General features: G+C 38.9%; 3 protein-coding genes across 3 annotated transcripts; all 3 read right to left on the reverse strand.

Annotated features, from left to right (window-relative positions):
- On the reverse strand, positions 1-24764 carry LOC106097824 (chemokine-like receptor 1). Its single transcript, XM_019366154.2, has 5 exons — positions 24752-24764; positions 18948-19058; positions 13211-13283; positions 2468-2563; positions 1-1474 (listed from the first exon to the last, which is right to left on the reverse strand). The coding sequence occupies exons 2-5, from the start codon at positions 18963-18965 to the stop codon at positions 366-368; spliced, it is 1296 nt and encodes a 431-aa protein (XP_019221699.2). The 5' UTR covers positions 18966-19058; positions 24752-24764; the 3' UTR covers positions 1-365.
- Positions 10344-12884, reverse strand: LOC112841618 (chemokine-like receptor 1). Its single transcript, XM_019366157.2, has 2 exons — positions 12807-12884; positions 10344-11829 (listed from the first exon to the last, which is right to left on the reverse strand). Exon 2 carries the CDS (start codon positions 11807-11809, stop codon positions 10724-10726), a length of 1086 nt encoding a protein of 361 aa, XP_019221702.1. The 5' UTR covers positions 11810-11829; positions 12807-12884; the 3' UTR covers positions 10344-10723.
- Positions 20177-23086, reverse strand: LOC109194233 (piggyBac transposable element-derived protein 3-like). The gene is made up of 2 exons (XM_025911790.1): positions 21148-23086; positions 20177-20908 (listed from the first exon to the last, which is right to left on the reverse strand). Exons 1-2 carry the CDS (start codon positions 22644-22646, stop codon positions 20626-20628), a joined length of 1782 nt encoding a protein of 593 aa, XP_025767575.1. The 5' UTR covers positions 22647-23086; the 3' UTR covers positions 20177-20625.
- Positions 24765-24936: the final 172 nt, after the last annotated feature.

A 24936-nucleotide genomic window follows, 5' to 3' on the forward strand; every position in this document is an offset into this window, starting at 1 on the left:
ATAGCTGAGAAAAAAAAAGAAAGAAAGTGGAAAAAGACATAAATTATATTCTGTACATAGACTGAGCTTTTACAAAGAGTTCATTTTGTTAAAAATTTAGAAAATTATTATAAAAAGCAGGTCCCAGTTTGAGCATAAGGATATAAGTGATTAAATATATTGAAAACACATTTTACAATTCCTTTGAAATCCAAAAACGAACAATCTGAATGCACAGCTGCGAATCAAAGACACCAACAGCAAGTCTGCTTAGCACTACTGCATCAGTCACATATCTGGATTCTACTACAGCTAGTGAAAAACCTTTACAAACTGTAAAGTATGTTTGACACATACTTTAGTTTCATAATTTGGTGTCTTATACCTCAGTATTCAAATCTGAACTCTTGGCTCTGACTGGTGTCCACTGACTTTGTGTAAGTGTGACTGCGTGTCTCCTCTTCCTGGAAGGCACTCTCCAGCACATTCAGGATGGATTTGCGGACTTTATGTTTAAAATCTTGGCCCATGAACACATACAGAAGTGGATTCAAGCAGCTGTTGAGAAAGGCCAGACTGGTGGCTATTGGCATCCCAATTGCAATGATACCTTTTAATATTTTACTTGAATATTCTGGCATGTAACTTGCCATCTCAATTAGTCTCATGATGTGAAAGGGAGCCCAGCACAGAAAGAAAGTGATAATAATGGCAGCGATGATCTTAAAGGGGCGACTTGACTGACTGGCCAGTGTGCGGTTTCTTCTGAGACGATGAATTATGACAGCATAACACGAGACAATGACAGTGAAGGGCACAACAAATCCTAGGAGGAAGCGCGTGATAGTCATGGCCTGAAGACGAAATTGCCTTAACTGGTTCACAGATGGTGTTTCATAGTCATCAGAAAGAGGATAGTTGTCGAAGCAGAGGATTTTGTCACAAACTTTCTCAGTGTCCCTGAAGATGAAGTATGGAGCACTGAGAATCAAAGCCACCACCCAAACACACAGACTCAGGTAGGATGCCTTGCGTACATTTCGGTGGTTCTGAGCACAGACGGGCCACACCACAGACACACATCTGTCCACACTGATCACCATCAGAATGTAGACACTGGCAAACATGTTCAGAATAAGTACCACGGTGTTGAGCTTGCACATGAACTTGCCAAAAAGCCAGTCTAAATCCAAAGCTGTGTAAGTCACATTCAGGGGCAGAAATGCAGTGAAGAGGAAGTCAGCCACAGCAAGGTTGAGGTACCAAACTGTGTTAACAGTTTTCTTCATCTTGAAGCCGGTCACCCAGATAACCACTCCATTCCCGAGCACACCGAGGACAAAGGCCAGGGAATAAATTATGAGAGACATGATTTTGATAGGCTGTATCAGCCCATCAGGACAGTAACTATTCTTAGAGCCATTTCCAGCAGGTGCAGCAGTTGTATTGATTGGATTGAAAGAGTTAGTGGCCATCTCCCTCACTGACTTTAGACCTACAAAGAAAAACAATAAGTAAAAGGTTCATTTCCCAGTCAAAGTTAGTAGGAAACTGAAACTATGGTGACATTCATCTAAGACAGTGTGTCAACATAGCTCCCAGACAATTAGACACAAACATGAAAGGGCATTATTTTCAAGTTTGCAATCCTCAAAAAAAAAGCACTTTTTCTGTAATAAAGTGTTGTAAGTAAAGTTGTAAAGTGTGATTTAATTTTTCTTCTATCTGCTGCACCCTTTAAGGGTCACCAGAGTGGATCATTTGCCGTCATCTGACACAATGCTGAGCATGCTCCTTTGTCACGCAAACCTCTGCATGTTCATGTTATAATACATACATCTGGGAACTTTGTGTAAGGTTTTGTTCTTTTCCCCTGTCTTACACTTCCTTTGTCCAATATATCCATGCACATGTCATATTGGTTTTGCTACCCCATCTGAATCCCATGCCACTCTCATGCCACACTAACAACATTTCTCTAGATTTCCCTTCTACCCTGAGAGTACCGTCACGTCTCCAGGTTCTCTTCCACCTGCTCAGTCCTCTCACTAAAGAACATAATATCATCATAGTCATCATCATAGTCCACATACTCCTCTTCCGCTCCCGTATGAATTCTGACCTTCTTTATACTTTCCATCTACATTCTCAAGGCAAACATTACATCTGCAGTGCTCCTTCTTGGCATGAAGCCATAATGCTGCTCATCGATCATCACTTCTCTTCTTAACCTACTTTCATCAACTTTTTCCCATATCCTCATTGCATGGCAACAACTTTACCCCTCTGTAGTTCAGATGCAGCTTTGCACATCACCCTTGTTCTTGAAATTCCACACTAGTACTGTAAAATAACACTAAATTTGTGTTTTTACATCATATGACAGTTAAAAAAAAAATGAATTTACTGGTTTTTTTAAGCACGTATACATATTTAGAGAAATATTCCTGGGAAATCTTTCATGCTTGGTGAAAAATGAGGTAAGTACCTTTAGTGAAGCTGTCTTGTTGGCTGTTGATGAATCCTCTGCAGAAGAATGTCTGATCCAACTCTGACAGCTTAGGTGTGGGGGTGTATGTCACTGCTGATAAACATGCAAATCCACAGGAAGTTTGTAAAAGTTAAAACATGAGAGAGCGTTAGATGGCGGTTGGGAGCGTGAGGGTTTGCAATGCCTTCAATTTGGACCGCAACATATTGCATCAAGAATACAGCATTATCTTTCTGAAAGCAAAAGACATCTAATATATATTCTTGTGAAAGGGCCATAGCGTAACCCAGCTATCAGCACCCCGTTTTGCAATTTAACTCAATTTTCTTTCCTAACACTGTCTCAACCTTGTGTTTGGTGAGTATCAAGTCATGAAATATTCTGAGGAAAACCAATGTGTTTCCACAATCAGTAGCATATAATATAATTCAGTAAATAAAAGTAAAATATGCACTTTCTAACTCATTGTCCCTATGCCCTGGGTGTGTATTTTGTTTGTCTTTTCTTCTTTTTGGTTTTTATTTTTGGTTGGATTCAGGTGGAAGAAGAGCATCTTCATGAATTTTTTGCCAACCCTACTAACACATAACAGTCAATAATATTAACATGTATAGACTTTATAGATTTGTCCACTAGGGCCAAGAAACATAAAAATACATTATGTTCAAGATAAGTGATTTTTCAAGTTCTTCAGGTTCATAGAAAAATACCTGATGTATCTGCAGTTCTACAAATATGTTATTTAGTAATTTAGTAAAGCTCTTTTTTGTGGACGAATTCACTGCAGATTAATAAAACGCAGTTTATGGATGATATGTCACCCCTTATGAAGAACTAGATCTACAGGAAGTTTGCACAACAATTAAAATTTGAATCTCTCTATTTCTTTTCAGTGACGCAGTATGGGGCTCTTATCAGCATCCGGTTTTGCAATCTTGATAAACTACTTCTTACGCTGAAAGCCAACTGTCCTTTTCTTGTGTCTGCACAATATTCTCATGAAAAAAAAAAAACTCCTTGTGGAAATGTAACTAATATGTCAACTTCTCAAAGAGTAGCAGCTGAAACAGTAGCTGTAACAACAGAGGAATATTTATTTAGGGTCTGACAGCAGTTTACCATCTGTGTCCAGAATCTCATACCTTTTTTCTGGACTTGGAGCTTGTACGTTCTTAAGAGCTTCAGAACATCATCATCACCTTTCTCACATCTGCCCTGCATTTGGGATTTAAAGGAAACTTAGCTCACTCTAACAGTTACAAAAATTCGACCGTATGAGCGAGTATGGTGAAATCTCATTTTCTGTTTCTTTTAACTTAGATCAGAATTGAAACAAAATTCTTTTGTATCAGTTACAACACTTCCGCTGATGCTGCATTACAACTCATTTCTGCTTAACATGTGCATATGTTCTTTAAGTTATTAACTATAATGTCTTCATGGCAAGAGAATGTCACTAAATAGTCCTTGAAATAAAAATGTAGAAGCTAAACAGCAAACTTAAAAAAAAAAAAAATGTATATCTATATAGACTGCTACATGAAATGTCTCTGAGTACTTTGAGCCAAATACTCAGTGGTCCAGAAGAAGATGGAGCAGCTGCTGCTGAACCCTTGGTGGAAGTAAAAACAAACAAACAAAAAAAAAAACACAACATACTTGTGCTTGCCACATACATTTGGCTATATATTTTATCTCTGTCTATCAAATCAAATCAACATGAATTACTCCCCTGCCACCTACAGCTCAATTTGAGGTATATTGTATTGATATCCCTGGAGTTAGAGTTGATTCTATGTGAGTTTGCAGTTTAACTTTGAGTGGGACATTTACATGATAATCCATCCATCCATTTTCTTTAACCAGTTCTCAATCAGTGGAACAAGAAAGAAAGATTATTTAGAATTCCTATAAAACATGAAGGTCGGGGTTAGGATTCAGAGCTAGAGTTAAGGTCATCGCTGATGTTGACTTAGACGTGAGAGGGTTAACCTTTGCCTATCTCTGTTTTATTAACTGAATAATAGTCAAACACTTTGACACCTTGATTTCTATGAGACTCGGACCAAAAGTGCTTTTCTTTATGACACAAAGCAACTAAACAATTAAAAAAAGATGGGAGGAAGAAAAGAAAAAAGGAAAAAGACCAAACTATGTAAAAGATACTAGTAGTAACTGACTTTTATTATATAAAATAGCTTATCAAACTACACTTATTTACCTGCCGTCTGACTTCTTGACAAGAATACACTTGCAGTGACAAAAAGATAGGAAAATACTGACTACCCAAGCATGTTGCTGCAATTACATCATTCAAAGCTGCAAATCAGTCACTCTGTGCTCATGTCTTCTTCTCAAGAATGCTGCACTATATCAGTAAAGCAAAAGTGTAAAGACTCCCTCTACTGGTTAGATATATACAGTGCAATGAAAAAAAAAAGCATTTGTCCACTTCCTGATTTCTTAATTTCTTGCTTATTTGACACATTTAAATGTAAAAGTAAACTATACCAACTTTGTATCATGCAAGGCATTAGTTTGAATGCTAATGTGAAATTGTTTGATTTTACACAAGTATTTAAAATATATAACTGTAACGAGAGGTGATAAAAGCAATCTTTCCAATATCATCCCTTTAATGTGACTCCAGCTGCCCACTGTCATTGGACTTGTTAAAGTGGACAAACAAGCGATTAATTCACATATTTACATGATTTTAGAAACATGCTTGTACACATTTAAAACCCTTATTGTAACTGGTCCTTTACAATAACTCACCCACAGTTGGTAATTAGACATTTTCAAACCAGCTTTCTGGTTTTGTTCTTTATGATCTTCACTATGCTAACATGTTCTTCTGTGTTCCTAGACTCTCCCTTGAATGTCACCCAGCTCGCTCATCAGGAATCTACCGATTCCCGTTTCCACACTCACATTGCTTCATGACAAAGCACCTACCTGCTGTGCACCACCTCTCAAGCACCATTCCTTTTAGTCAATCCCTCCCTGCTCTTTCACCTGCTCAGCCTGCACTCCCCTTCTCCTCAGTTCATGTACTGTCCTTCATTCACCTCCAAAGACTTTTAAAATGAAAAAAAAAAACAACAAAGATGTTGACTTCTCATGGAAAGTCCTAATCGGTCAGTTATGTTCTTATTCTTAACTTCAATAAGAGTAAAACAATCAATAATCTAATATAGACCTTGGAATAAAGACATGTTGACTCTCAGCTAGTTTATTAATCATTTCACAGAATGGAAGAAGACTGGGTTTTTTCGTTTCTGTGTCTCCTTTTTCCTCTGTCTCTTAAGATTTGAAAATTATTTCATTTTGGCAGGATGTCAAAATTCATCTGGAAGACCGAGCAGGCTTCATGGTGGAGATATGATAAACGATGCACATGTGTATCCTATGCAAGCCTCATTCCATACTAAAGTTCAGTTTGATTAACTTTATGCCATGCCATCCACCACTTGCACTCTGTTACTGTTATCTCAGCTATATCTTAGAATTACTGTTAGTCTCAATTATTATTTCTTGCTATTTTAGTTATTCGCAAGTATTAGTGCTTATATTTTCCTTTTCTTTCCTCTTCTTCTTTTTTTAAGAGCTCTATTTTTCTATAACCTTACAGTTATTTTATTCTGTTTTTATACCTCGTTATTATTTATACTCTTCTGATTCTATTTATCCCCTCTTTTACCAATAAGTACTTATTTACTCCACTCTACTCCAATTTTGTCAACACAATGTTATTTTATCTAACCCTGTAACTACTTACTCAAGACATTAAAGCGTCTAATCCCAATTTCGACAATGATTTTCTTTTTTCCCAACTTTTAACACAAACCTTGAGAGTAAATTTTCCTTTTTTTTACTTTCACTTGCCCTAGTTATTTTCTGACATCCCTCTCTAATCTCCCTCACGTAATTTAATTATGGCTTTTAACACCCCCTCGGCCGAATTTCTGTCCCCCAGTGAGCTGCTCAGTTTATTTATTTATTTATTTAACACCTTGTCTAATTTAACATCTCTTTACAACAATGTATTACCTTACCTATTCTCCCTTTTCTAATTTATAAATCAAAACCCATCCCCTCACGCGTGTTCCTTTAACTCCTATTTACAGCCATACATTAGTCATATTCATAGATTAGTATTAAGCAATATTTACAGCAACAAGAAACTATCCTCTAAATCACTAGTCAGCAATATTTACAGCAGCGATTATACTTAAGGGTTAATAACAGCTATTTACATATTTACACTTTGGCCGAAGGTGTCGCCTTTCATACAGCGACGCGCGCAATTCATCTAGCCCGTCCAGACCGGTGGACTCGCATGCCCTCAGATTCCTACTGTGAGCCCCAAGTCCCCGCATTACTGGCTAGGAATTTATCTCCAAAAATCCCCCAAAGCCCGAGTAGACCTGACTACCTAGCAATTCACTTGGGTTAACTAGGTTAACCAATTAAATGGTTAACCTAGTTAGCCTGTGTCACCTTATCTATCTAAATGGATAACTAGGTTTCCAGCGGTAACCACCTTGAGAGTGCCGACATATATTTCACTTTTCATCACTTTTCATCACTTTTCAACTTTTTACTTCTGCGCAACTTACACACACTAACAAGTCTATCCTTCAGCTTTGACACTAAAGAATAACAGAACAAACTCCTCCAAGAGCTATAACCCAAAACAAAACAGAAAGCAACAGATCCCACTTAGCGCACACTCCCTCACAGCTCAGCAGTCATCAACCCAAACACAGGTCAAGACAGATAACCTCTTTACACATACAGCAGCTCCCACTCACAGCCACACACACACTTCCGTGCCGTGGTTCACAGCAAAGTTACACATAGATCCCAGCATTAAACTCCGCTCCTTCCCTGTCTCCAATATTAATAATTTTAATAATGTAACAGTTTTAACTCTCCAATTACAAGGAACACTTTTAATGTTCTTTTTCAAGGCGAGGCGAAAATGTACCTTGAACCCGGGCGGAATCCCCTCAGACAGCACTCAGACAGCACCAATTATTTTATGCAGAAAAAGCTCTGCTTACCTTATCTTATGCGGCCGCTTGGTGCTCTCTGGGTGCGCAGAGTGGCAACAACGCCCATGGTCCACGGCTGACGCCTCCAACTCCTTGTCCCTTCGTTCGGTCGCCCAATTGTGTTTGTCACAATGGAGAGTAATTCTTCAGATTAGCAATAGGTGGATCTCAGCTTCCCACTTTCAATTAAAGTCAAAAACACAAAAATTACAGGAGAGGAGCAAAGTTCTATGCCAGCTGTTTTATTGAACAGTGCAGCTCAGCAAAACAGAAGGAAAAGCAAAGCTCCCCTAGGGTGTTCGCCGTAAGCGCATGCAGGTAGGGACCAACCCCACGGACAGACAGCAGGAAAAAGCCCCGAGGGCTTTCCCAGGCCCCCTTTTAAAGGTACCAGTAGTCCCACCTCCTGCTGCTGAGTAACTTTCCCACGCGCCCAGGAACAGCAGGTGCAGGGTCAAGTACGGGCCAGGGTTCGGGCAGAGCTCTGGCTGAGGGCCCAGCCCAAAGTGACACCCCTAGGTTAACCCTTTGATTTGCCTTCTGACAATAGGTCACACCATGGTCAAAGGTCACACATTAGTACAGCAAATAGCATAGTTTTTGTGATAATCTTATGAAATTCATGTGAATAATACTTGACCTAACTACATCAAATATATGAGTTAAATGCATTACATAAAAATAAACACTCCAAGTAGGTTTATAGTGTGTGTGTATACAGGACAGTGATTTCATTATGTTGTTTTTAGTATCTCTGCTACCATGTAAGAGATATGCCTCATGAATGTGCTGCATGTGGGCATACGTGGGTGTGTGCATGTGTGTGTGTGTGTGTGCGTGTGTGTGTGTAAACCACCGCGTGCCTAAAACTCCACATGAAAGTTACGGTATATACATATTCAGATAGATATATAGGTACAAAAATCCATCACGTTAGATATATAGGTATACATGTCATACAAAAATCCACTACAGGCTGTTGTGCTATCCACCTCGGGGTCGGCCCCCTGAACTATGTTTTGGACTCGTGTGCCTTTGTTTTTGGATTTGGTGCTCCAGTTTGTTTTGGCTAGTCCCATGCCCTCTGTCCAGGCCCCTTCCACCCACCCGGGGCTGGTTGTCTCTTGTTTTGTTTTGGGCCATCTGGAGTTGGCCCTTGTTGGTGTGTACTGTCACGATCCTGGGTCTCTGACCCAGCTTTTTCAGTTTACGTTTTGAGTTCTTAAGTTATCCCTTTAAATTTTGAGTAATAGGATTATCATTTGGTTGCCTTAATTTTAGTTTAGTTACGTTTCACTTAGGTCTTCTGTGTTACTCTGTCATGTTTCTTGTCTTCTTGTTCATGTTGTCAAGCTTGTCTTGTCATGTCTCCATTCCACTCTGTTTCCTGTTTTACTGTGAAAGTCCCTGTCCTATGTGCAGTGGGTCTAGTTTTGCTTCCCCTTGTCTCGTTAGGTCTGATTTGTCCCAGCTGTGTTCCCACCTGTTCCCCACCCCCTCATTATCTCTCTGTGTACTTAAGTCCTCGGTCCTACTTTGTTCAGTGTCAGGTTCTCTTTCCGTCTTCCAGCTATCTTTGTATCCATGTATTCACATCAAGTTTCATGTTTTGTTTTTGTGTTTGTCTTTAGTTTCCCCAGTTTAGGTTATCGTTTAGCTTCACCTCTTGTTTTACTAGCGTTAATAAACGGCTTGTTTTCTGTTAAGTTTGAGTTTTGTTTTATAGTGTCTGTGCTTGGGTTCACCTCCTTTATCCACACAGTCAGCTTCGCAGCCTGACTGTGACAAGAACATAAATTCCCAACTAAAAATATGTGCTGTATCTTAAAAAAAGAGAATGGCTCAATGCCATTTCACACCTCTATTAACTGGCAGAAACCACTGGATATTACTGGATATTACTTTAAAATTTGGCGGGGTTTCTCATCTTAGGCTCACAGATGAGGTGCTATTGTCCGCCACCTTTTTTTTTTTTTTTTTTGTCTTTTTCTGAGGTTTATTGGTCTCTTGTCATATTCCTCTTCCCCTGATGTCAGACCTCTTCTCTTTGTACCGATTTTACGGATTTTTTACCCCTTCCTTATTTCAGCTCAAGCATTGCCCTTTTTCTTCTTTTTGCATTTTTCAATCTTTTTCAATCATTCTCACTCCCTTTTCTGGCTTCCTTCTGTAATTTAATGGGAGTTTCTCAAGCTTTTTTGCTAAATCCTCACCACTGTGTTTCTTACAGAGCGATATGGGGGAATGGCAGCGATTCTGTGTGCCTGTTCTATGTATTTGTTTATGTTGTGTGTATTTATTTACACAGGATAATTACATGTCATCTCTATTCTCCGAATTCACACTCTATTTCACTCATTTGCCTACTTTTGATAATAATTTGCTTCAGCATAAGTCGTCTACTAAAAATAATTATGCTTCACATAGGTGATTTAACCATCCAATTCCTGTCTAGTCGACACATAAGCAAAACAAAGAGCACACTGTCTGATTTTCTAAATTAGAGTTATTAAAAATTGCAACTCAGTCATGTGTGGCATGTTTTTCTTTCAAGGATTGTGGTTTGTGAAGTTTTAGTATGCAAACAGCTCCCCCTACTGGTTAATATTGTATTAATCAGTGTGTTCCGTTATTTGTGTTTTGATAATGATAAGCTGTTCTTATTAGATGTGGGATTAATTGATACACACATGAGGATTTATTTATAAATGCACCATACAAAAATAATATTTTGAACCCACTTAAGTCCAAATATACTCTCATAATTTAAATGATTGTAAGAAAGAATGATCATCATTGTCATTATCCTCTTTTATTGATTTCACCATAGCTGAGAAAAAAAAAGAAAGAAAGTGGAAAAAGACATAAATTATATTCTGTACATAGACTGAGCTTTTACAAAGAGTTCATTTTGTTAAAAATTTAGAAAATTATTATAAAAAGCAGGTCCCAGTTTGAGCATAAGAGCATAAGTGATTAAATATATTGAAAACACATTTTACAATTTCTTTGAAATCCAAAAACGAACAATCTGAATGCACAGCTGCGAATCAAAGACACCAACAGCAAATCTGCTTAGCGCTACTGCATCAGTCACATATCTGGATTCCACTACAGCTAGTGAAAAACCTTTACAAACTGTAAAGTATGTTTGACACATACTTTACAGTTTCATAATTTGGTGTCTTATACCTCAGTATTCAAATCTGAACTCTTGGCTCTGACTGGTGTCCACTGACTTTGTGTAAGTGTGAGTGCGTGTCTCCTCTTCCTGGAAGGCACTCTCCAGCACATTCAGGATGGATTTGCGGATTTTATCCTTAAAATCTTGGCCCATGAACACATACAGAAGTGGATTCAGGCAGCTGTTGAGAAAGGCCAGACTGGTGGCTAGTGGTATCCAAATTTTGGTGATATCTAATATCTCACTTGAATATTCTGGCATGTAACTTGCCATCTCAATTAGAGCCATGATGTGAAAGGGAGCCCAGCACAGAAAGAAAGTGATAATAATGGCAGCGATGATCTTAAAGGGGCGACTTGACTGACTGGCCAGTGTGCGGTTTCTTCTGAGACGATGAATTATGACAGCATAACACGAGACAATGACAGTGAAGGGCACAACAAATCCTAGGAGGAAGCGCGTGATAGTCATGGCCTGAAGACGAAATTGCCTTAACTGGTTCACAGATGGTGTTTTATAGTCATCAGAAAGAGGATAGTTGTCGAAGCAGAGGATTTTGTCACAAACTTTCTCAGTGTCCCTGAAGATGAAGTATGGAGCACTGAGAATCAAAGCCACCACCCAAACACACAGACTCACGTAGGATGCCTTGCGTGCATTTCGGTGGTTCTGAGCCCAGACGGGCCACACCACAGACACACATCTGTCCACACTGATCACCACCAGAATGTAGACACTGGCAAACATGTTCAGAATAAGTACCACGGTGTTGAGCTTGCACATGAACTTGCCAAAAGGCCAGTGCAAATCCAAAGCTGTGTAAGTCACACTCAGGGGCAGAAATGCAGTGAAGAGGAAGTCAGCCACAGCAAGGTTGAGGTACCAAAGTGTGTTAACAGTTTTCTTCATCTTGAAGCCGGTCACCCAGATAACCACTCCATTCCCGAGCACACCAAGTATAAAGGCCAGAGAATAAATTATGAGAGACATGATTTTGATAGGCTGTATCAGCCCATCAGGACAGTAACTATTCTCAGAGCCATTTCCAGCAGGTGCAGCAGTTGTATTGATTGGATTGAAAGAGTTAGTGGCCATCTCCCTCACTGACTTTAGACCTACAAAGAAAAACAATAAGTAAAAGGTTCATTTCCCAGTCAAAGTTAGTAGGAAACTGAAACTATGGTGACATTCATCTAAGACAGTGTGTCAACATAGCTCCCAGACAATTAGACACAAACATGAAAGGGCATTATTTTCAAATTTGCAATCCTCAAAAAAAAAGCACTTTTTCTGTAATAAAGTGTTGTAAGTAAAGTTGTAAAGTGTGATTTAATTTTTCTTCTATCTGCTGCACCCTTTAAGGGTCACCAGAGTGGATCATTTGCCGTCATCTGACACAATGCTGAGCATGCTCCTTTGTCACGCAAACCTCTGCATGTTCATGTTATAATACATACATCTGGGAACTTTGTGTAAGGTTTTGTTCTTTTCCCCTGTCTTACACTTCCTTTGTCCAATATATCCATGCACATGTCATATTGGTTTTGCTACCCCATCTGAATCCCATGCCACACTAACATTTCTCTAGATTTCCCTTCTACCCTGTGAGTACCGTCACGTCTCCAGGTTCTCTTCCACCTGCTCAGTCCTCTCACTAAAGAACATAATATCATCATAGTCATCATCATAGTCCACATACTCCTCTTCCGCTCCCGTATGAATTCTGACCTTCTTTATACTTTGCATCTACATTCTAAAGGCAAACATTACATCTGCAGTGCTCCTTCTTGGCATGAAGCCATAATGCTGCTCATCGATCATCACTTCTCTTCTTAACCTACTTTCATCAACTTTTTCCCATATCCTCATTGCATGGCAACAACTTTACCCCTCTGTAGTTCAGATGCAGCTTTGCACATCACCCTTGTTCTTGAAATTCCACACTAGTATTGTAAAATAACACTAAATTTGTGTTTTTACATCATGTGACAGTTTAAAAAAATGAATTTACTGGTTTTTTTAAGCACGTATACATATTTAGAGAAATATTCCTGGGAAATCTTTCATGGTTGGTGAAAAATGAAGTAAGTACCTTTAGTGAAGCTGTCTTGTTGGCTGTTGATGAATCCTCTGCAGATTAATAAAACGCAGTTTAGGGGTGATTTGTCACCCCTTATGAAGAACTAGATCTACAGGAAGTTTGCACAACATTTAAAAGTTGAATCTCTCCGTTTCTTTTCAGTGACACAGTATGGGGCTCTTATCAGCATCCGGTTTTGCAATCTTGATAAACTACTTCTTACGCTGAAAGCCAACTGTCCTTGTGTCTGCACAATATTCTCATGAAAAAAAAAAAAAAAAAAAAAACTCCTTGTGGAAATGTAACTAATATGTCAACTTCTCAAAGAGTAGCAGCTGAAACAGTATCTGTAACAACAGAGGAATATTTATTTAGGGTCTGACAGCAGTTTACCATCTGTGTCCAGAATCTCATACCTTTTTTCTGGACTTGGAGCGTGTACGTTCTTAAGAGCTTCAGAACATCATCATCACCTTTCTCACATCTGCCCTGCATTTGGGATTTAAAGGAAACTTAGCTCACTCTAACAGTTACAAAAATTCGACCGTATGAGCGAGTATGGTGAAATCTCATTTTCTGTTTCTTTTAACTTAGATCAGAATTGAAACAAAATTCTTTTGTATCAGTTACAACACTTCCGCTGATGCTGCATTACAACTCATTTCTGCTTAACATGTGCATATGTTCTTTAAGTTATTAACTATAATGTCTTCAGCAAATGGCAAGAGAATGTCACTAAATAGTCCTTGAAATAAAAATGTAGAAGCTAAACAGCAAACTTAAAAATAAAATAAAAAAATGTATATCTATATAGACTGCTACATGAAATGTCTCTGAGTACTTTGAGCCAAATACTCAGTGGTCCAGAAGATGGAGCAGCTGCTGCTGAACCCTTGGTGGAAGTAAAAAAAAAAAAAAAAAAAAAACACACACACAACACAACACACACACAACATACTTGTGCTTGCCACATACATTTGGCTATATATTTTATCTCTGTCTATCAAATCAAATCAACATGAATTACTCCCCTGCCACCTACAGCTCAATTTGAGGTATATTGTATTGATATCCCTGGAGCTAGAGTTGATTCTATGTGAGTTTGAAGTTTAACTTTGAGTGGGACATTTACATGATAATCCATCCATCCATTTTCTTTAACCAGTTCTCAATCAGTGGAACAAGAAAGAAAGATTATTTAGAATTCCTATAAAACATGAAGGTCGGGGTTAGGATTCAGAGCTAGAGTTAAGGTCATCGCTGATGTTGACTTAGACGTGAGAGGGTTAACCTTTGCCTATCTCTGTTTTATTAACTGAATAATAGTCAAACACTTTGACACCTTGATTTCTATGAGACTCGGACCAAAAGTGCTTTTCTTTATGACACAAAGCAACTAAACAATTAAAAAAAGATGGGAGGAAGAAAAGAAAAAAGGAAAAAGACCAAACTATGTAAAAGATACTAGTAGTAACTGACTTTTATTATATAAAATAGCTTATCAAACTACACTTATTTACCTGCCGTCTGACTTCTTGACAAGAATACACTTGCAGTGACAAAAAGATAGGAAAATACTGACTACCCAAGCATGTTGCTGCAATTACATCATTCAAAGCTGCAAATCAGTCACTCTGTGCTCATGTCTTCTTCTCAAGAATGCTGCACTATATCAGTAAAGCAAAAGTGTAAAGACTCCCTCTACTGGTTAGATATATACAGTGCAATGAAAAAAAAAAGCATTTGTCCACTTCCTGATTTCTTAATTTCTTGCTTATTTGACACATTTAAATGTAAAAGTAAACTATACCAACTTTGTATCATGCAAGGCATTAGTTTGAATGCTAATGTGAAATTGTTTGATTTTACACAAGTATTTAAAATATATAACTGTAACGAGAGGTGATAAAAGCAATCTTTCCAATATCATCCCTTTAATGTGACTCCAGCTGCCCACTGTCATTGGACTTGTTAAAGTGGACAAACAAGCGATTAATTCACATATTTACATGATTTTAGAAACATGCTTGTACACATTTAAAACCCTTATTGTAACTGGTCCTTTACAATAACTCACCCACAGTTGGTAATTAGACATTTTCAAACCAGCTTTCTGGTTTTGTTCTTTATGATCTTCACTATGCTAACATGTTCTTCTGTGTTCCTAGACTCTCCCTTGAATGTCACCCAGCTCGCTCATCAGGAATCTACCGATTCCCGTTTCCACACTCACATTGCTTCATGACAAAGCACCTACCTGCTGTGCACCACCTCTCAAGCACCATTCCTTTTAGTCAATCCCTCCCTGCTCTTTCACCTGCTCAGCCTGCACTCCCCTTCTCCTCAGTTCATGTACTGTCCTTCATTCACCTCCAAAGACTTTTAAAATGAAAAAAAAAACAACAAAGATGTTGACTTCTCATGGAAAGTCCTAATCGGTCAGTTATGTTCTTATTCTTAACTTCAATAAGAGTAAAACAATCAATAATCTAATATAGACCTTGGAATAAAGACATGTTGACTCTCAGCTAGTTTATTAATCATTTCACAGAATGGAAGAAGACTGGGTTTTTTCGTTTCTGTGTCTCCTTTTTCCTCTGTCTCTTAAGATTTGAAAATTATTTCATTTTGGCAGGATGTCAAAATTCATCTGGAAGACCGAGCAGGCTTCATGGTGGAGATATGATAAACGATGCACATGTGTATCCTATGCAAGTGATTTTATCTTACAAGGAGATGTAACAAGAAGGTGGATGTACAACCATAAGGACTCTGAATTTGGAGTTTGTTGTATTGATTTAGTTCAGGGCTCGGCAACCCGCGGCTCCGGAGCAGCATGTGGCTCTTTAGTCCTTATACTGCGGCTCCGCGTGGTTTGGGAAAATAAATTAGAAGTATTTAGCTGAAGTGCATTTTATTTGTGTTTAGTTCTTTTTTTAAAAAAAACAAAAACTTGTAGTTCTATATTAGAAGATTGCTGTGATTTTGAAATATAAAAATAAAATTATATTTTATTATTTTTTTCATCGCTCAAAATAAGCGTCACACTCGGGGAAGCTGGTGTACCCGCCGAAACACGGTGCATTTATCGAGACTTTCAATCCCAGATAGGCCAATTATGGATCTTCGGATCCACATTATGTCGGCAGCCATTCTCCACCGTGAACTATGTTAAAAACAAACACCGCTCACGCCTCACAGATGACAGCTTTCAGTCCTGCGTAAAGATGAAAGCCCCGATTTGCAGATGCTGTGCGCAGAGGCTCGGGACCAGAAGTCTCATATCACGGCGGACCCAACGATGTTTGCATGAACACGCTTTTCAGTATCTCTTTATTGACCACTTTTCACACACGGTTGCTGTACGCATACAGCCGGCTGTAGCTTTTCAGCTCACAGCCCGACAACACAACAGCAGAGAGAGCACAGACTTTAAGGCGGCAAGGCGTGATTGCGGGTGCCGCTCAGGTGCGTCCGACTCCCATTCAGCGGCACTTCAGACCACGCCCCGCCACACATATTAACAAGGTAAAATAGATATTTAGGCAGAATTTTGCAAATATCTATTTTTTTTAGCGGCATAGTGCTTTTTTTCCAATTACTTTTTAAAAGGGTGGCGGCTCACAACAGTTTTTGTTTGCTACATGGATCATTTTAGTTCAGCTGGGTGTCTTTCCTTTTGTTATATTGCTTTAAGAGTTCAAAATGTGTTAATTACATAAATAAAATGTAATTTTCTCTGTAGCACTTCATGGATTTTATAAGCAACACACCTTAGTTGCTCTGTGGATTCTTTTAAAAAGCAGTGAAAAACTTCTCTGTTCAAACAAGCCTATTGTTGATCTACTTATTTTATATTCTTTATTATTATTTACATTTGATCATTTGATCTTTTACATTGTGTATAATGTCTATTGATTGTATTGTTTATTTTAATATTTGTGTACAGCGCTTTGTGACTGCCTGTCTGTGAAAAGAGCTTAATAAATAAACTTTACTTACTTTAGTTGTTCACACAAAGCACAAAGGTAAAAAAAAACAAACAATATATACAGTGTTATCTTCATTTTAGATTTCAAAAAGTATTTGTGGCTCCCAGTGTTTTCTTTTGTGTGGAAACCGGGTCCAAGTGGCTCTTTGGGTGTTAAAGGTTGCTGACCCCTGATTTAGTTACTTAAGATTACCAATTATTCATCTTATTCATCTTCATCTCATTGCCAACGCGCCAAACTGTGTTTAAAAGGTACCGCATCCGCCAACGAAAAAAAAAAAAAAAGAAAGAAAGAAAGAAAAAAAAGAAAACGAAAAACGCATCTCTCCATAACAAAATGGAGCCCGAAAGAAAAAGAAAATGTTTCTGCTGTGTGGGATCATTTTGATCTTTAAACTGCAAATAAGGTAACTGTTTGTCTGTCTTTGTTTCAGTGTAATCTATAAGAATAGGAAAAACAGCAATGTAACTTGCAGTGTAAATTATTTATTTCATTTTATGCAGGTTAAATGTCGCATCTGTTCTGCGGACCTTCTTACACAAACAAAAGCACCTCCTGAATGTTTAGGCATTCAAGAGCCAAACATGAAAATGAGGAGACAAACACACCGAGAATGAACACAGGTAGGCCTATATTGACACTGAACAGCTTTATCATCTTTTTTTATTAATATGCATTTTATTATTTTGAAATCAAGCATCTAGGAAAACTGTTCTGGACCAGGCAGTCCTGAATTTTATTATAAAGGACTGTCAACCCCTTAGTATTGTGGAGAGTGTCGGAGAGAAACATTCCAAGATCAGAGGATACTTTAACGTACTGGGGGAATAGGAAGACATCGTATCTGAACCTTTTCCACCTGGCTTTACAGTTTGTGTACCCCAGCTTCATCTATGCCCTGTGAGCGTGTTTTTTTCCAAAGCTGGGGAAATGGTGTTTTTTTTTAAAAAAAAAAAAGGCAATAGACTGAATGCAAAAACATTGGATAAACGTATTTTTCTGAATAGAAATTTATAATAAACCGAGTCAGTTACATTTAAATGGGTAATATTACATTCACAATACTTTCATTTTAATTTTCGCTTAAGGTCATTCACAATATATTTAAAGATGTCTACAATATTTGCAATGTAAAATATATAAAATGATTCCATGGAAAGTACAATACCTTACAGTGTATACAAGTATGACTAGGTTATTGAATCCGTGTCTGTTGGGAGTCTCAAGTAAATTGCCTGCAATGATATTTAAGGTCCAGCAGGTGTCAGCATGGAGCAAAACAGCAACACTGTGTCAACACAGTATCGATACAGTTTGGGGAATGTGCTGAAACGCTTCACGAGGCCTCATCTACCCATCACTAGTCCTGGGTAAGTTTTACCCAGTGTATATATTTTGGGCAGTAGTTTAATTTACTTAATTATTTATTCTTTTGATATATATATTTTTAATTGATTTTTGTGTTTATTTTATTTTATTTTTTTTTACATTATTTATCCTTTGTGATCCCTGGTTTGTTAAAGGTTTATATTCACTTCATGTGTTCTTTAGTGTGTTTAGGTTTGCTCCTAGTTCTCAGTTGGTTTAGAGTTTAGCACTTCTCCCAGCGTTTGATCCTCCGCAAAGTCCATTCAAATGTTTGCGGTTTCCCCATTTAGTTCTGTCACTTCCTGTTTCATTTTAGAGGTTGTGTTCCTTTTTCATTGTCTTTTGAGTATATATAGTTATTGTCTTGTCCTTTGTCTTTTTCCAGAGTGTCAGTTCACTTTCCCCTCTTATTTCCCATCTCCAGCACTCCTTTCCCTAGTATTAGTTCTCAGTTTAGGTTTCAGTTATTTTTTTTCCTTTAGTTCCTTTTTTGTACTTTGGTCATCGGCCAGCTTTTTGTTTAACTCCATCTACTTGCGAATCATAATGGTTCCCAAACTTTTTTTGGCATATCTTACTTTATCAAGGTATTCTGACAGAAAACAATTGACCCAGTGTCCCAGTAGTGCAAATGCTATGAGAGAAATATGATGTTAATGCCATCGCAAACTGGTTGACAGAATGGATTTGTGCAGGTGCACCTGTGCCAAAGGTAGATGTGAGTGACTTTTCTCTGGCAATTCTGGGAGCTCTGGTCAAGGTTTTCACTCCTCATCCTGATCTGAAGTCCTACCTTAATGAATGCTTTCATGTCCTTCTTGGAACCCAGTCTGCCAAACCCACCCCTTGTTTTATCAGGGTTGATGTTGCGCACTGCATCAAGATGATATGCCAGTGGGACTGCCTGAAGAAGAAAACACACCGTGTTAAAGACTTCATTGTCAGGTCATTAGAAAAACGTCATCGGTCACAATGCTTGGACCATGCAAAACAGCTACTACAAGCTATAACTGTTGTGGCCCTCAGTGAGGCACAAGGTGATGACAGTTCTGGAGCCCCCTCTTCCTTCACAAAGGTGCAAGAAATACCTGAAAGCCCAGATTGCTCAAGACTCCATCATCACTGTCACAGTCTGGCTGAGGCAGACTGTATGTGTTTGCAAGAGAGGACTCAAACGCAGACCAAAAACTGAACATGACGTGGATTTAACAAAAAACAAGCCGTTTATTGAGGCTAGGCAACAAGGTACAAACAAAGGGCATAGGTGAAACTAAACAATAGTGATGGCCCGCTTGAAGCTGACGCTCCGGTGCGTGTGTCAAAAAAATCAACACACCGCTTCAGAAGCACTGTGTCGAGGCTTGATTCGTTTGGCCAGAGTCACGTGATCAGTGACGTCCGAAGCTTCATTTAGAACGTAACTGCTTCAGTATCTGATTCAATGGTTTATAAGGAAGTGAATCATTAGCGGGATTTGTGGAGTGTTTTGATGGTGACAGATATTGAACCACTGATCAATCTACTGACAGATTTGGAGCCAGCGAGGAATAGAGGAGGTTCTGTTGTGTGGAAGTATTTTGAGTAGATTTTGGTCAATCGGGTGGATTTTCCAGCTTTGTGTTCTGGCCGTTTGCTTTTGTTTTGTGCGTGTTTATTTGATCTGAAAACGGGAAAAACTTAAAATGTCAAAAATCTGCTTTTCATAATATAAATATCATAAAATAACTTTAGAAAAACTTCAATTTGACTCTTTACATTTAATGTTATAAAAATATGTATTTTACTTTTTAATTAATCTTAAAATGTTAGTCTGCCAAATGTGCAGCAATTTAATTTATTTATTCTCTTTAGCTGATAGTTTGTGGGGCCCAGGTAAACTGTATAACTGCATCTCTACCAGTTTCTCTGCACTCCAGCCTCCTCTGTGCCATGTGAAGGGATTTTACTTAAGGCAGGAGAAATTATCTCCACGAAAAGGAACAGGTTCGGCCATCGCACAGTGGAACTAATTTTCTTCTTAACCCGTTTGTGCCCAGATTTTTTTCAGAGTTGTAAGGCATATCATTTTATCAGTTGAGTCCCTCTGAATCATGTTATGTATTTATTTTTTCCATTTTGTACTTTTTTTTTGAAGAAAATAGCATTTTTATGACTGGCAACAATTGTTGCCAGTAGTCACACAGCTTGTCACTAGGTCAAATGTCACCTAATAATAATAATAGAGAAGTAATAATAATAATATAATAAGAACAAAATAATAATATAGTCATAATAAATAATAACAAAAAGGTGGAGCCTCAGGTTCCCCCTGTATAAAATTCAAAACATCAAACAATTTGAACTGATTTCTTTATTCTCAATTTTTTTATACTCAAAAACTCAACAAACATTTTTTTCTTAGAACCTCTAAAAACATATATACATATATAACATATTTCTTCCCATACATTCCATCATCTTTCATGCATGTTCTACTCAGTGTGGTACTTCTTGAAGCACTCCACATGTAGTGGCACATCACACTTTCCACACGCAAATGATGTGCGTCCGCCGCAGTTCTTGCATCGCTTGTACCTGCTACCAGTGTTGCAGGGCCAGTGGTTCAAATTATCAAACCTGGTGGCATCAGTTATCGCCACCGCCATTGAAGATCTTCTGCCCTGCCTACTTGGCTTTGTTCCATGGCGCAGGAGGAGGGTCTGGGCTACCAGCCTCTGGAAGGAGAGGAGATCCTTCTCCCCGCTTTTCCAGGACCTAAATGAATGACAAAACAAGCATGATAGATGCATGAATGTGCATCGTTTCATCCTTTCTACAACGTCATGCCCCATATGTAGAATGTTCTGTAAAAGCAATATCACACTTGAGTTTGTGATGTTGGTCTGGATATCATCACTGTTGCTCTTGTCGACCGAAGAGCACTAGCGATGACCTCGAGTCAAACATCACCAACTCGATTGTGATATCACTAAATAACATACAGCCTTGTGTACCTGTAATAGCACCAGCTGTTCACCATGGCACTGTTCAGGGCCCAGCTGAAGCATGGCCACCACCACTTCTTGGACCGGATGTTGACTCTGTAGCGGCTGACAAACTGGTCATGCAGGTCCACTCCTCCCATGTGTGTGTTGTAGTCCTGGATACACTTGGGCTGTCTGACCTTGTCCATAGTCCGCTTCTGTTTATTCCATCTCTTCGCCTCAGTTTCGGTGAACTCCCTCTCCATGTTCGACACCACGGTGACCACGCTGTTGTCATTCCACCTTACAATCAGCTTCTCTGCCTCAACCAGATACTCAGCATCTCCTCTGGGTGTCTTCTTGAAGGTCTGGGGTGCTGTGAAGGGAACGTTATGGAGCTGAGTTTGTCGCATCGTGCCACAGCTGCCATAGCCTCTCAGGGTCATCTCATCCACCAGGGACAGGGTTGTGAAGAGGTTGTCGTGGTAAAACTTGACTCCAGGTGGCACTTCAGCTTTCTCTGCCAGGCCAAGAACCACACTTGGACCCTGACCAAGTCCAGTTTCCACCAGATGTGTGTGGCTTCCTACATATGGCTCCATCTGATGGACAAACCCGGAGGAGGATGCTAAGCTCCATATTTTATACCCAAAACGAATAGGCTTCCCTCTAATAAACTGTTTGCACCCATGCCTTCCAAAATACTCAATCATCATCTCATCTACTGCCACATGTTCTGCTATCGGGATTGCGTTGTTGATGTCATTTAGATGCTTAAAAAGGGGACGCACCTTGAAGAACGGGTCAGCTGTGATCTTCATGTTGTCTACTAAATGAACAGAAGACATAATTTCATCAAACCTGTTCCTCCGCATGGCATCTTTTACAGCATTGTTGCTGACATCACAATCGTCTGACCAGAGAAGACGCCGCCTTGGGACTGTGTTGTATCCACTGATCAACAGAATACCGTAGAATGTAAGAAGTTCATCCTCAGTCAGGTTGAGCGTTTTCCCTTTTTGTTCAGCGTAGAGATTGGACATTTCCAGTGTGACATCTCTGAGGGACTTGGGATAAAATGTGAGGAAGATATCCACTGGATCATCTGATGTGAAGCCAGGATCATGTTCTTTGGGGACATAGCGAGGGATCTGATATTTTTTGTTGGCTTGTGCTGGTGCTTTGGCCGCAATTTTGATTTTTTTGAATTTCCTGTCTTGGTTCTTAGTTTTGTGGCGCATGGGCCCAACAATCTGACTGGTCACCTTTTCATTTGTGCCACTGACCTTTCTAGTCTCTGTCTGACTCACTGAGGATGAGCACCCAGGATCATCATCGGGGGGATTTGGCAGCTGCATGTCCGAATTAGGTAGAAAGCCTTCACCTTTGAGTATTCTTGATGGGAGGTGGTTATGGTCACCAGTGGCCTCATCATCAGATTGGTCACTGTCACAGTCTGTGTCATGTGCGTGCATTTCTGACTCAGGCACAACTGTGATGTCCGCCACAGTTTCAGAGTCCTGCAGCATGGCCAGGATCTCTGCTACGGTGTACCTAAGGAAAGGACAACATACATGTTAGCTAGCAAGCGAATTTTAGCTAGCAAGAAAATGATGTATGGTAATGTATAAAAATCCTATACACAGAGGCCTTGAATACCTGTGAATTTATTTAGCTAGGAATTATTCTAAAAGGACTAAAATGAGCCATTGTACATCATTCTACAATTTTAAATAAGTAAATTAGGAGCAATCCTGCAGACAGTGTTTTCCTTTAGTTAGCGACATGCTATGTGCCCACTGGCAACTTTTGTTGCCACTCACAGAAATAAGCCCATGAACAAAAAAATATTTATCCTAGGTACAATTTTTTTGGGGAGGGTTACTCTAGAGACTTGAATGATTAAATAATTATAAATATGTTTGGGGGGAAAGTCATAAGAAATTTATGAAAATTACCTCTTTCCAGGATGATTTCCATCCGCCATGTCTTCAGCCAGAAAGAGCGGGAAGCAGATGATGTCATGCGATAGGAAGCACTTGGAAACGATTTTTTAAAAATCAAAACCTTTGTCTAAGTTGTCTACTAGCATATAAGTGGAAAAAGTTGCATTAGTACCTTTGAGATTTTTTATTGTGAGTCGAAAATGACAGTGATAAACTTTGGCAACAATTGTTGCCAGTGGGGCAAAACGGGTTAAATACAAATGGAAAAGGGTTACCTTAAATGCATCATGTTTTGAATTTGCAAGTTCATAAGCATTTTCCCTTTCCAGTTCACAATAAATTCTACCCCCAGGTCAAAAATATGTATAGGAAAATTTCCCTAATGTAATATTATTTGTAAATATACCCCTCTGGCGATTAACTGCATACGTACATGGAGGCAGGAGCTCACAGCAGAAGCCACTCCATAATGTATTGTACATTATTATACGTACATTATATGTAATATGGTATTTTTCAATTATTGTATTTACCAACATCAAGAAGTCACAAGTAAAGAAAGACCACAGAATGGTGCATGTTCAAACAAGGAGAGTTTACTAGTCACAATTATTTATTAAACAAATAAACCACATTTTTTAACCCCCCAAAATACACGTTCAAATCAACACAACGGCGGCCCAATATCAGACAGAATTTCACTCTGTAGAGTGGGCAATCATAATGAAGCAGTTGGTTTTATTTTGTGGATTCAAGCTGTTCCTCATATTTTTGGCCTCAAGATGTCACCAGAGAGGACTGTGTTGAAAAGCTTCGAGTAATGAACCGTTTTTCAATACAAGCTTCAATGTTTCAGAAAGCTTCATTTGGCCATCACTACTAAACAATAACCTAAACTGGGTGAACTAAAACTAAACATGAAAAAAAACCTTAAACATGGTGAACTGACATGGATACCTGAAGTTGTGACGTGGATAAGCAGACAACCTGACAAGGAATGACTGAAGACACACGGACTAAATACACGGGAGGATAATGAAGGAAAATGGAAACACATGGGGGAACAGCTGACACACATGAATATAACGACGTTACAAGAGGAGAGTAAAACTAAAAACATTGAACATAGGAACACAGGACCCCTTCAAAATAAAACAGGAAACAATGAGACGCAGACATGACAACATGAACTTGACAACATAAGACTCACAGACATGAAACAAATGAAGGGCAAGGGAGACTTCACAGGGGTTGAAAACACAAGGGGGAACTAATAAGCAAATGAACATAGGAAACCTAATCAGCTTAAACATACTATAAACATCAAAATGAACTAAAACTCAAAACACTGGGTCATAAGACCCAGGATCGTGACAATCACTCCAGATGAACAGACAGAGGAAAGTGAAAAAGTGGATTCAGCTAATGAGATCCAGACTGACCTATGACAGTGGGTAACAGAAATATGTGAGGAGAGCAGGTCACTTGCTGCAGCAAACAGGGATCGAGATAATATTCACTTTTCCCTGAGATTATTCCCCATATAATAATACTGGCAAGTTACTTGCCACTCTGGACAGGAATAATGGTCTCTCTCTTCCAAAGCACCAGGATCACAGCAAGTTCAGCCACTGTTGAAGCTGAGTTCAAAAACATAAAACAGGGCCTTTTCAAACATGAAAACTTGCCTGTTCGAGTCGATTGCTTTATTGCTCGTCATCTTTCCTTCATCGAAGGAAATATGCAGATTTGTTCTGCAAAAGAAAAGACCAAAGACGAGGAAACAGTGGGATCACTGAAAGTCACAGATGCCAATTCTGGATCCATGACGACTCACAGTGCAGAAGACAAAATAAAAATGGATGCTCACCCA

The sequence above is a fragment of the Oreochromis niloticus genome, linkage group LG11 (genome assembly GCF_001858045.2).
Source record: "Oreochromis niloticus isolate F11D_XX linkage group LG11, O_niloticus_UMD_NMBU, whole genome shotgun sequence".
Taxonomy (NCBI): domain Eukaryota; kingdom Metazoa; phylum Chordata; class Actinopteri; order Cichliformes; family Cichlidae; genus Oreochromis; species Oreochromis niloticus.